A 12,207-nucleotide genomic window follows, 5' to 3' on the forward strand; every position below is an offset into this window, starting at 1 on the left:
TGACTTGGAATCTCTTAAGATGTCTGTGCTTTCAGCAGTCTGCTAACTACCAAACTTACCTCCATACAGCTACAGCACAATATATAAAAAGCTTGTAGGCGTATTGGGACTGTTAGGAAAAGGTGTCTACCCCCAACTGAAATCTGGCGTTGAACATTGTAATGCACGATTCATAATGAAACACATATCTGGTGTGATACATGAAAAACTGAGAGCAGAAAGGTCAGAAGAGGGAAGAAAAGTTTTTTTTTTACCATCACTCCTTTAACTAAAACCTTAGGTTGTGTTTTCCTGCTTAACCACTGATATCATTCAGCCACTATTGACACTTTTATTTAGATGTTTTAGGCTCATTTTCCATGAGACACAACTGGTAAAACAGATTTAAAGAAAAAAAGGGAAAAAAAGAGATGACAAAATAGGTCAAGGTCACCAAGAAACGCTAAGCTGATGTGGAAAGAAAACAGGAGGAAATTAAGCCTAGTGCTCTGCAGGCTGTGATCAATAGTGATTGTAAGCCCCATAACCTCACTAAACCACTGCGACAAAGACTACGGAGAAAGCAGAATGTACGTGTGTGTCCGTTTTAGTGTAGAGACTGCCTTTTCATTGATTCAAAGCAGAGATTTGTGGTCAGACTGGTTCATGCCAGTTCACTGGACTCACGTACTAAAAGGGAGGCAGTGGGTCCCAGCACCCGCTCAGCACCCTCGCTGATCCCATCAAATATTTATGCTCACACTCTGCTGGAATGGCTGAAATACAATTAGATTAGTCTGTGTGTCTCGGTGTGTGCACTTTTAGTTTGCAGCAGAGGTGTGAGAGGCAACTAGTGTTTGAAGAATAGTGAATGAAATAATTACGTTGCCTTCTAAACAAGAAAGCTGCAAAAATCTATGTTTTTTTTTTTGGAAGTGACATCAGAAACAGCAGCATGTGACATCACATGATGGCGGAGCTTCAGTTCATCCTTTGTCATCCTTTTTTTTTATTTTATTATTTTTTTTTTTAATAGGACAGGGGGAAAGAATGAAAGAAAGAGGGGGAGAGGAAGAAAGAAAACCAAAGGGGAGAAGAGACGGTGAGAAGGGGGGGAAGAGAGGAAAAAAAACAAAAAAAAACCAAAACTCCTGGGTCACCTGTATGGAGAGAAAGAAAAACAAAAAAAACAGGGGAGACAGCAAACAACAAAGAGCAACATAATAATAAAAAAAAAAAAAAAAGCACCATCACAATAAACTAGCTAGTCATAGATATCAATAGTTACTAAATAGTAAACGATATTGTGCAGCACGCAAGATAGACAGCGCACAGTGTGCTTTGAGGCAGCAGCCAAGAAAGCTGTAGTCCGCATCTGTGAATACCCATGTGTACACCTGTGTGCATACCTGTGTGGATCAGCATGCTTGCATTCCAAAGGTTTCTCCATGTAATGATCTGCTAGAGAGTGTGGGGAGCCACAGCCCTGTCCTCTATGGTATCAAGCAGGTATGGAGGAGATCAAAACTCCAGACATCCAGAGGCCCCCAGAACACAAGAGACCAAGGAAGACCCACAGAGGGGCAGCTGCGTCACTGTCCCAGTAAGAGCTAAGGAGAGTCCCAGATGAGGGCTCATTCAGCAGCCGCGGAGCAGAAGCCAGGGGGAGTTGCAGTGACGTGCCCATGAGCTCCGCCGGCAGCCAGCTGTGCCTGAGTGACCGAGCCCCAGGCCAAGAGGCCGGGGGCACCCCACCTCCAAAGTGGCCCGAGCGAGCCCCAATAAGCGGCCGCCAAGGAGTGAGCCGGTGTGTACCCGGACGCCCACCCCCAGATACAAAGAACCACCAACGCACCGATACCTGAGGGAGTCCGCCACCGGCAGGGGAAGTGGTGGTGGGTGGAGATAGGCCTCCAAACCTTGGAGGGCCCGAGATGTCCCCAGAGAGGTGGCGTCTGATACCCAACCTGACATATAGACACAGACATACAGGCACACACAGACACAAACATCCATTCCCACCCTCATGCTCTCATATGTACTTCACACTCAACCGACGTGGAGACAGACATAAAGGGACGATCACACTCCCCAAGCGTACTCTACTAACCGGGTCTAGGTACCCTTGCCCCTGGAGGGGGGAACTGCACCCAGACCCAGGTGGTGTTACCCTTTTCCCTGCGGTGGGGAGAGGCAGACCGCCCCGACTCCGCAGCAGCAGGGAGGCCCCAGACCGCAGTCGGACGGCCCACTCCTCCTAGCCCCCCCGCTCCAGTAGGCCGCAGAGAATGGGGGTGAGAGAAGACTCCAAGCCTCCCTCCACCCGCTCATTGTAGTGTTGATGCATGTGTGTTCTAAGGTGCAATTAAAACCCAGGAGGGCATAGAGCTACCTGCCAGAGAGCAGCAGGTAAGCGCATAGTCCCTCCTGCTAGCCCTCAATGTCTACATGTATTTAAAATTGAGAGGTGGGCAACGACGCCAGGGGTGAGGCGTACACCCTGATGGTAACTTGGACTCCGTGTATCGTGCCCACCCCCAAGATCCTATATGTATGTGTAATGAGGGTGTGAGTAATGTGAATGTCTAAGTTGTGGGATAAAATTGAGGCAGAGGCAGCCAGAAGGGGACAGAGGGGGGGGTAGCCTCCTCTGCATCCTGGTGACATACCCCTACTCCAAGGCCCTGCATGTGTGGGTGGTTGTGGTGGAGCAGGAGGAGGGAGGCAGCTGGAGATGGGGAGGGAAGGAAGGGAGGGGCAGGTGACCCCTCCCTGGGGCCAGCTCCCCCGCTGACCCCAGTAGGCACTCCCACACTCCGCGACCCGCCAGGGAAAGGGGGGCCCAGGCCCATCCAGACCGGGGCCCAGCGCAGCAGCGCCCCCCGGCCCCACAGAGCCCGGGACAGTCCACCCAACCCCACCACAGAGAAAACTGCACCCACCCCACCATCCACTCGTCTTCCAGACTACATGAGACAATAGACGCCCAGGCTGAGATCTTCCTCCACCTCTCCTGTATCTCCCCCTCCTGCAGAGAGTTCCTGAGGGGAAGAAAGCTCCTGCAAGGTGTAACAATCTCCCCCACCGGTTGAAGAGCCCCACAGGCGACTCGACACACCGGCGGCACCCTGCGCCAGGGATGGGCTCCCATGCACCCACCCGCCCACAACCCCGGCAACACACAAACCAGGACCCAAGGCCCCGAGGCCCAGCCAGGGCCCCGGCCCAGAGATGGAGCGCCCCCAGACCCTCACGCCCATCCCGGACCCACCCAGGGGCAGACAGGCTACCAGGTCAGTAACCCACGTCCATCACCACAGACCCTCCCCTAGCCCCGCTGCACGCAGCCACGAGGAAATGGTCAGAAAAAGGTCCCCAACCGGACATGACCGCTACCCCGGTCATGTCCGGTTGGGGGCCTTTTTCTGACCATTTCCTCGGGGCCTTTTTCTACAAAAAAACAAGACCATGTGAAAGGCTTGTAAACCTTTGGGAGTGCATCACATTTACTATTTGGTTTTGTGCTTTTTTCACTCCAAATGGTAGTCACGGCAAAATGGACTTTCGGTACAGTGCAGTTTTCCAATGGTGCAGTTTGCATTTGTTCCAGCACACACTGAACACTGAGTACCAACGTGCAGACAGACAAATCTAATGATTAAATAGTAACGATATTCAGATGTGTAGTACTGTTGCTAAAGACACAGCGTTAACTGAGATCAAGCCAGTGCTAAAAAGACTCCTTTTTAGTGATATCCCCGAAATGAACGCAATCAAATGACCACCAACAAAAATGGTGAAGTCCACATTAGCTGAGGCTGTTTTCTTTGGCTCATTATGCATTTTTACTGTAAAGCTTCATCAGATCAGGCTTGCAGCATTTGGATGAATCTGAGCACAGAGTGCACCCTGCACACTGCAGAATTGTAGAATCTGCTAACTGGTCACTTGTGTTTATTAATGTTTTGCCATGGGCATGTATGGCTGCCATACATGCCCATGGCAGAACATTGCGTCATATTTGACAGATTATTAAACTGCTCATATTGAAACAAATTAATCTTTTTATTATTTGTTTGTATCAAGGTTTTTTGAGGCCCTTTGAGGGGTTTTCTGCATCAACATCTCTGTGAACCTCATAATGATAGTTCCAGTGCCCAGGCAATAAACACACACAAATGATTTCAGAAAAACAAACACGACGATAAAAAAGCTGTGATGTGTAATAAAGCAACTTCTGCAAGGCCTTCAGGTCCAATTGTGATTCAGAAATGTAGTGCTGAACTCTGGAGTTATTGTTTTTGAGCATACGTTATGACATATAACAACCAGTCTCTTGCTTTCTTTTATGCGAAAGGGATCGCCAGGACACGCATGGACTGAAGCAGATTATTGCAGACACTGAAAGTATCTGTTAGAAGAAGGGGTACACAGATGAGGTGTATTAAATGATTTGTTTTAAACTCACAATGTGCATATGTGGGCATTACAAACTATGTTTTTAGCCCAGATTTCGGTGGATTCCTCCTAAAAACACAATATTTTAACTACATTTTGCTGATGACTCTGTGGACTTTCCTTAAAAATATACAGTAACAGGACAGGACATCCTCTCTTGTTGTGTTGTGGCACATGTCCATATATGCAAACGAGCTCGATGTTAATACCAGGTATAAGCGAACACAGAAGGTGAGATTAAAAAGTGTCAAATCAGGAGGATTACTACGCTTTACAGTTTTGCAACAAAACAGGTTGAGGATGGCATTTGTAGATGTCAAAGCTTAATTCCACAGGGCCAAACTATCTTCCATGCAAAGCCTTTAATTCCACTGAGTCCTCTTGTCTAAACTCTTGTCTAAACTGCTCTACATGATGGTAATCATGTAGAGCAGGTAGGTAATCTCTAACTCTCTCCATCTTTATCTCACTTTTTTCATCTGTCTCTCCATCTGTCACTCGGTCTCTGTATCTCTCTCTCACGGCTGTTTTCATCTAGCTTCCTTCTAGCACTCTCTTGTACTCACTCTCTTGCGCTCTCAGTTCAATTCAATTTTGCACACTTAATCTGCATGCATGTTACGTGAGTGAAATCATCAAAGCATCTAAACGCAACCTGAACTTATATCTCTCTCGTTTGCTGGCACCTCTGTCTTTCTCGGTCTTGATTGCTGTTGCTTGCTGTATTCCATCTCTCAGCACATGGTGTCATGCAGCATTAAAGAAAGAATGATGAAAAGTCTCCTCATCTGTTTCCCAGGGAGATGAGGACACGCCTGTGATGTGAGCAGAACTTTTAACATGTAAATAGTAAATCACTTTCCTCCACTAAGCCTGTTTGTGAAACAAGCCTTGAAACATGCCGAAACAAAGCCAACAAGAGGCTGGCAGTTAAATCTTTTCTCTATGGGGGGAAGACTAGGGATGGGTACCGGTAATGGCACCGGTTCTGACATAAACGGTAGTAACTAGACCGAAAAGCAGCGCACATTTCGGTGCTTTATTTTGGTGCTTTTTTTTTTCCTGAGATGTCATACACTTTGGATTCTAGCCAATCGTTTTACCTCTGCAAGCGTAGTAGGCGGGCCCAGGTACGTACGTTCTTTTAGAGCAGAGCTACAGATTAAAAATGCCCATGGTGAAGCGGTCAAAGTCTGGCTGTACTTCACAGCAAAAGATGCAAACTCAGCAGCCTGCAACAAGTGCTTTAAGGTGATACTGTGCAAAGGAGGTAACACCTCGAATCTGATGAAACACCTGGCGACGCATAGCATTTTGTTAAAAGCCGAGAAATGCGCCGTATTTAATAGCTTGCTGCGAGACCTCACACCGTGCACATCTACTACGGGTGGGTTGCCTGTTATCGGACCCGGAGTTAGCAACATCCACCAAAAACCCGAAGAGGAGAGTCCTGGCCCCTAGCCCTGCCAGTGTTGCAGAAATGATGACGGATGATGATGGCAGCAGCAGCCGTTCTTCTCTGGGTGAGTACCTTAACCTCCTAAGACCCAAAATCTTCCACGGCATGCATTTTTAATTTCTCTTTGATATTTGGGCATATTGGGGCCTGATGAATGTAAAAACAAAGAATTACCACAGCTTATTTTTTTACCTTATTTTTGTTTTTATGAAAAATAAGAGCCACATATGAGGATATTTGTTTAAAATTCTGAGCAGTATAATGTCCTCGTAAGTGGATATCAGGCCCTTGTAGAGCAAAATTGAGTATTTTGGTCTAAATAACCCAAAATGTGATGTCCACATATGTGGACGCCAGGTCCTAGGAGGTTAATGTTGTCCGTGTGTAATTTACGTTGAGTAGGCTAACCACGTTATTAAATTAATGCATGTAAGGTGAACTAGCAAACACCGTTGTAGTTACATGCGGCTGTCTTCTTGTTTGATGGCAGATACTCCCTTCACCCTGGCCAAAAATGTCACGGTCCTGGGTCTCCTGACCCAGCGTTTTTAGTTCTTTGTGATTTTCGTATTATTGTACTTGTGTGATTTATTCTATGGCTTCTAGTTTTGATCCCTTGCCCTTCATGTCTCCCTGTGTGCCCCTCTATGTATTTATGAGCCCTCGTCCCCTTTCGTGTTTATTCCGTGTCTCCCCTGCCTGTTATGTTGGTGTTCTACTCGTGCTCTCTCTCCTCCTGTCTGAACCTCTGTGCTCCCTGTTTCACCTCTCCCGTCAGTGTTCAGTTCACCCCGCCCTGTCTCGTTATGGCTATCAGTGTCACCTGTGTTCCCCGTGTGTTCCCACTCCCCTCGTTAACCCTCTGTGTATTTCTGTCTGCGTCTCCCTCTGTTCAGCGTGACGTCGTCCCTCTTGCTGTGTGGATCTCCCTGTGTGTCTCTCTGTGAGTTCTTAGTTTATGGTTTCCCAGTTTGGTTTAGTTTATATGTCTGTTCTGCCAGCGAATAAAGCTGAGTTTTGAGTTCATTCCCTCGTGCCTGTGAGTCCTGCATTTTGGGTCCTACTCCTGCCTGCCGCACAGCGCTCCGTGACAAAAAAGGCTAAAATGACCAAAGGAAAAGTGGAAAACAGCTAAACATGAGAGGTTTTTGGACAAAGTTTGTGTTTTTTTTCCATTGTTTAAGCGCTGCTTCCAGCCAAGAGTGATGCCAAAAAGCTAACATTGTTATCTTTTTACAAAAAAACAGCTGAACATGAGAGGTTTTTGGACCAATTTTGTGTTCTTCATTCTTTAAGCACCAGTTCGAGCATCGTTTAAGCACCGTTTCAAAAGTACTGGTATCGGATAAAACCTAAACGATACCCATCCCTAGAGAAGACATATGCAACAACTCCAGGGAGCAAAATCAAGCAGAGATGCTTAGTCAACAACATAATGAATTACAACACGTTCATCTTGAGAAACTTTAATTAATGGAGATTTGCATCCTCATTTAGATCATGTATGAATGACATTTGCTTATGTTGCTTAAGAGTTCCCTGCAGTATTTTTTTCTATATATTCTATGTAGTGTTTTTACTAAACTTCCTATTTCTGAGCTGGGCTGTGCAGTTTGTCATGTTAATTTCCACTGGTGAGGGACAGACAGACATGTCATATGACACACTGTTAAACCTTGTACTGTGATCTCCCTCAATACGTGAGCCCTGAGGGACTCACTCTAATTATCTGGATTTCACCTAAGATCAAAGAGAGACACCAACATGTGGTTGCTTCCTCTCGCCCGTCCTCCAATCCTCTCTCTGATTTCATGCTGACATTCTAGTCCATCTAGTCCTGCTCTCCCTGTCACCGATCCATCCACCCTCTTCCCATCCTTCCTTCACTTCCTCCCCCCTTCATCACTTGCTCTCTTAAGCTTGCTCGCAGTCCTTCTCCTCACTTTCCACACCTCAACTCCATCTGTCTAACAACTCCCAGCCCTCATCCACCCACTGCCCCTTCTCTCACATTTCATCATCTACTAACCCTCACTCCAGCCTTTGGTTATTTCCTTCCTTCCTTTCATCCTCCTTCCACTCTTCATCAGTTATATATATATATATATATATATATATTATTTTTTTGAAAAGGCAACCATTACATCACAAATTGGATGTAGTTAGGCAATTTTCGGCTGTGTGTTTCTACATAAATGAGAACGAGCAGAGTGACCGATACATGAATATTGCCCAGTATACACATCAGTGAGAAAGAGGAGAGCAAATGAAAGCAGCAGGTGAGTATTAGAAGGAAGCCGGGAGGTGGTAGAGATTTAAAAAACAGAAAAAGAAAGGGTAGTTGCAAGCAGGTTAAAGAAAAGAGGGAATGAGTGAGGAAAGATGGATGAAGTAGAGAGGGGTAGTGGTAGAATAAACTGAGTCACGGACTGATCTATGACAGGACAAGGTAAGAAACACAGGGTGCAGCTTGAAGAGATTGGCAGATTTAAGGCGATAGAAGGATGTAGAAAGTAATCTTAAAATAAATTAAGAGGTAAAGAATGAAAGGCGCACTGGCTCGAAGAGGAAACTGGAAAAGAGGAAAAGATCCTGTCTGAATCTGAAGGCAGGCAATTAAAAGTATAATAAAAAGACAAGACAGCCCCTGGGTTGGGGAAGTAGTCGGGACTGGCAGTCGTGCTGCATTATAACACTTTCAAATACACACACACACACACACACACACACACACACATGCGAGACAGGCTAAAAAGAAATATATTGCACCAACATGCACCAATGCTCACACACAAAAAGCATGAATATATTGCGGCACACATACAATGAGGGAAACAAAAGGATTGAGATTAAAAAGTACTTTATCAGAAAAAATGATGGATTCTTCAGCTCAGCTTTCAACTGTGTCACTGACAGCTCTGTGTGTGTGTGTGCGTGTGCGTGTGTGTGTGTCGTATAAAAAGAAGGAAGGTATCTCAACACAGTCATATATCATGCTCACAAAAATCAAATACATCAGCAATTAACCTCAATAAGTACATTTTAAGCAAGTTTCCTTAAAGCAAATGCTGAAGCACCTGAGCACTGACTCTAACGTGTCCACATTTACTCTGTTGTTGTAAATACGAGCAAAGCCATGTCTTACTTACAATTATAAGCAGGATGAAGTAGATGAAGTTATAGAATGAATGAGCATCCATCACGTAGTACATGATCTCCACCCAGCCCTCCAGAGTGATCACCTACAAACAGAAAGACATTTGACAGTATCTGTTATTTAGTTTTTTATTACTGAATGGAAACTGGAAACCAGAAGAAGCATCTGGCTTGTCTCTATCTGAAGGTATCAGTTCAGCTTTATTTATATAGCACCAAATTACAACAACAGTTGCCTCAAGGTGCTTTATATTGTATAAAAAGACCTTACAATAATACAAAGAAAACAGAGAAAACCCCAATAATCACATGACCCCCTTTCAGCAAGCACTTTGGCAACAGTGAAAGGAAAAACTCCCTTTTAACAGGAAGAAACCTCCAGCAGGACCAGGCGGCCACCTGCTGCGACCGGTTGGGGTGCCATGATCCATCACAAATGCTCACAAACGTATAGACAGTATGCTCTAAATGCAAACATGATGATTTGTAAATGTTAAACAGGGTTATTCTGTGGACGGATCCTTGCTGGAAGTAGTCAGGAGCCTCCTTGATAGGCAGAGTGAAGTGTCCACTACCACTACAACCCAACCCATAACTCTCTGTAAAATGGAGACAATGTGTTTTTACAACTTGATATTAATCTATTTTAATATAGTTTAAACATGTTGATTCAAGTGCTGATTAGGTGTTGTTATGTTTGGACAGAGATATGCAAGCTTCTCTGTTTCCAGTCTTTGTACTTAGCTGGGAAAGAAAAAGAAAAAGCATACAGACTTTTTTCCCAAGTTTTTATTTCTAAAAAGTAAGGTAGATTAAATGTAATTCATTACTCCTGCTCAGATATAGATGTAACCAAGAAAGCAATGGCAGGGAGGTAACTGGTATCAGCTGTTTCACAGCCATCAGTACGTTTCAGTGTGTTGATGTAATACTCTGAATGTTTTCTTGGTTATTTTTGCTGCTGTTGTTTTTGAACAGTATATAAATATTTCCATTATTTTCATTCATATCCATTTATATTTATATGCATTGTGATCATTGCATCCTCCTCTGCTTAGCCAAATCATGGTTGCAGGGGTCCATCCCAGCTGTGACACGGTTGGAGGCAGGATGGCAGGAGGCCAATCATCAGTTACCTTAATACCTAAACCCACACATTTTTGAACCTGTCGGAGAAGCTGGAGAACCTTCACTGACATGCGAAGTCCATATATAAACCCCCACCCAGCCTAATTTAAACCCAGTACCTTGATTTTGGTGAGGCAACATTGCTAATCACTCCAACACACTGCCACCTGGATATGTCTCCCTTGTATTATTTAACAGCATCAGATATCATGAATTATAAAAATGACAGAGGATGAATCATCACACAGTTAAACAGTGTTTTAATTACTCGATTTACTTGTACAGCCTCAGGTTAAAAACAAAAAAACCCACCTGAAAGATGACAATCCAGGCAAAGGCAATGTTGTCAAAGTTGATGGCTCCTTTGTGGGGGTTGCTGTACCCAGTATGACACCTGGTGTAGTACTGGTTCCAGTTCACACAGAGCCCTGCTACACTGACGCTGCCGTTGGCCAGGGGCTCGGGGCTCAGACCGATAGACTGGCGATACAGGATGTCATCTTTGTCCAGGCAGCATGTCTTGCCTCCTTCTCGGCGGGCCGGCACATCGGAGCAAGACATGATGCCATTGTCAACAGGAAGGGAGCAGATAAAAGGACGCTCGTCATCCTCATCAGCCATGTAGTAAGGCCGAGGGAGACTGACTCCGCTACTGCTGGAAGAGTCCAGGAAGGAGACGATGATTACAACAGTATCCTAAAAACAAAACATTTCCTTGTACAACGTAATGTTAAAAATGATAAATACACTTTGAAATGGGTCAAAAAAAGAGGGAAAAGGAAAAAACTGAAGAAAAGATACAGATGAAAGACAATCTGAAATCAGTCTTAAATATTTATGAATTGAATGGTGAAAAAATCTGCTTGTCAGAGTCAAAGACATGCAGTTTTAAACATCCAGTCATAGTAAAATCAGCATAAAATGTGTGTATTATAGACAGGAATAGTGTATTTCATCAACAAAGTCTCACATTTAAACCAGGCAGAACAGAAGTCATATTATATGGGTGAAAGAGAATTTTGCAACATTTCGAGGTATTTTTTTAATGAAGATATCTAATAAATGATCAGATAAGAAGAAAACAAAATCATCTCTAAACTTGCCATTCTCATCCATCTGTTTCTTTACAAGTATAGTGGCATGCAAAGAGATGCACACGAGCCTAGATCAAAGCTTCATGTGTAATAGTGCATTTTAAGTTTGTTATATGAGTGCTCACAAGTGGAGAGATGAGTGGATGAAAGGACAGAGATAGAGAGAGAAGATTATGTGTGTAACAGTAAAATTGAAAGAAATACACCACAAGCAGACGCACGCACACAGACACAGAGGCAGGGTGGTAGTGATGGAGACATTTTAACCCTGACACATCTAGCTGACAGTCTGCGGTCTGACTCTGTTTGACAGCCGTTGTCTGTCCGCGGCGCACCGTTTCCGTGTGACGAACATTTTTCTTGATGTAAGATTGATCATGTACTGGCTACAAAGGCAGCCCGAGAACAAGCCGTCAGACTCGCTGTTCAGTCCAGCAATCTGCGTGTTTCTCACACTGAATGTGAAATTTCCCTTTTGGATTTTTTCTTTTCGTGTTTTGCAAACTACAGAAACACAAAAATATTGGAGGCTTTAAAGTCTTCTATGCAAACAGAATTTTAACAATGTGTTCAAAGCCTGACTCAAACCTGTTAAAAACATTTCACAGCAGTGTGATTTATAGTGCTTTTTGCTGAAAAAAATCTTTTGACTGACAAGTTTATTTTGTGTCACCTTCTAAAGCGTGACTTTTAAAGTGTTAAAATCAATTTTTGTCAAGGAGTATGATGGGATTTTATAATGTAGTGCAAATACTTTTTTTTAAATAGAAGAAACCGAATAGTGGAGAGTTTACACATACGTAAGAAGCGAGAGATTGCTGGTTTGATGTCAGGAGGAAGTACAAATCCCCCACTGGTTGCATCAGGAAGGGCATCAGGCTTAAAAAGCTAGCAAATCAAAACTGTGGAGCAACCTACTGCGGCAACCCCTAG

At 44.3% G+C, this 12,207-nt stretch overlaps 1 protein-coding gene across 1 annotated transcript in view; it reads right to left on the reverse strand.

Annotated features, from left to right (window-relative positions):
- LOC146707141 (voltage-dependent T-type calcium channel subunit alpha-1I-like) overlaps positions 1-12,207 on the reverse strand; it is a 186,873-nt gene that overhangs the window by 106,036 nt on the left and 68,630 nt on the right. Inside the window, exons 5-6 of the mRNA XM_085458476.1 lie at positions 10,493-10,832; positions 9,046-9,138 (exon numbers count right to left, since the gene is read on the reverse strand). Of these exons, the coding sequence (XP_085314602.1) occupies positions 9,046-9,138; positions 10,493-10,832 (433 nt within the window). The remainder of the gene's footprint in view (positions 1-9,045; positions 9,139-10,492; positions 10,833-12,207) is intronic.

The sequence above is a fragment of the Copadichromis virginalis genome, linkage group LG6 (assembly GCF_057382275.1).
Source record: "Copadichromis virginalis isolate Kocher_CV1m ecotype Utaka linkage group LG6, C_Virginalis_male_GT1.1, whole genome shotgun sequence".
NCBI classification, from domain to species: Eukaryota; Metazoa; Chordata; class Actinopteri; order Cichliformes; family Cichlidae; genus Copadichromis; species Copadichromis virginalis.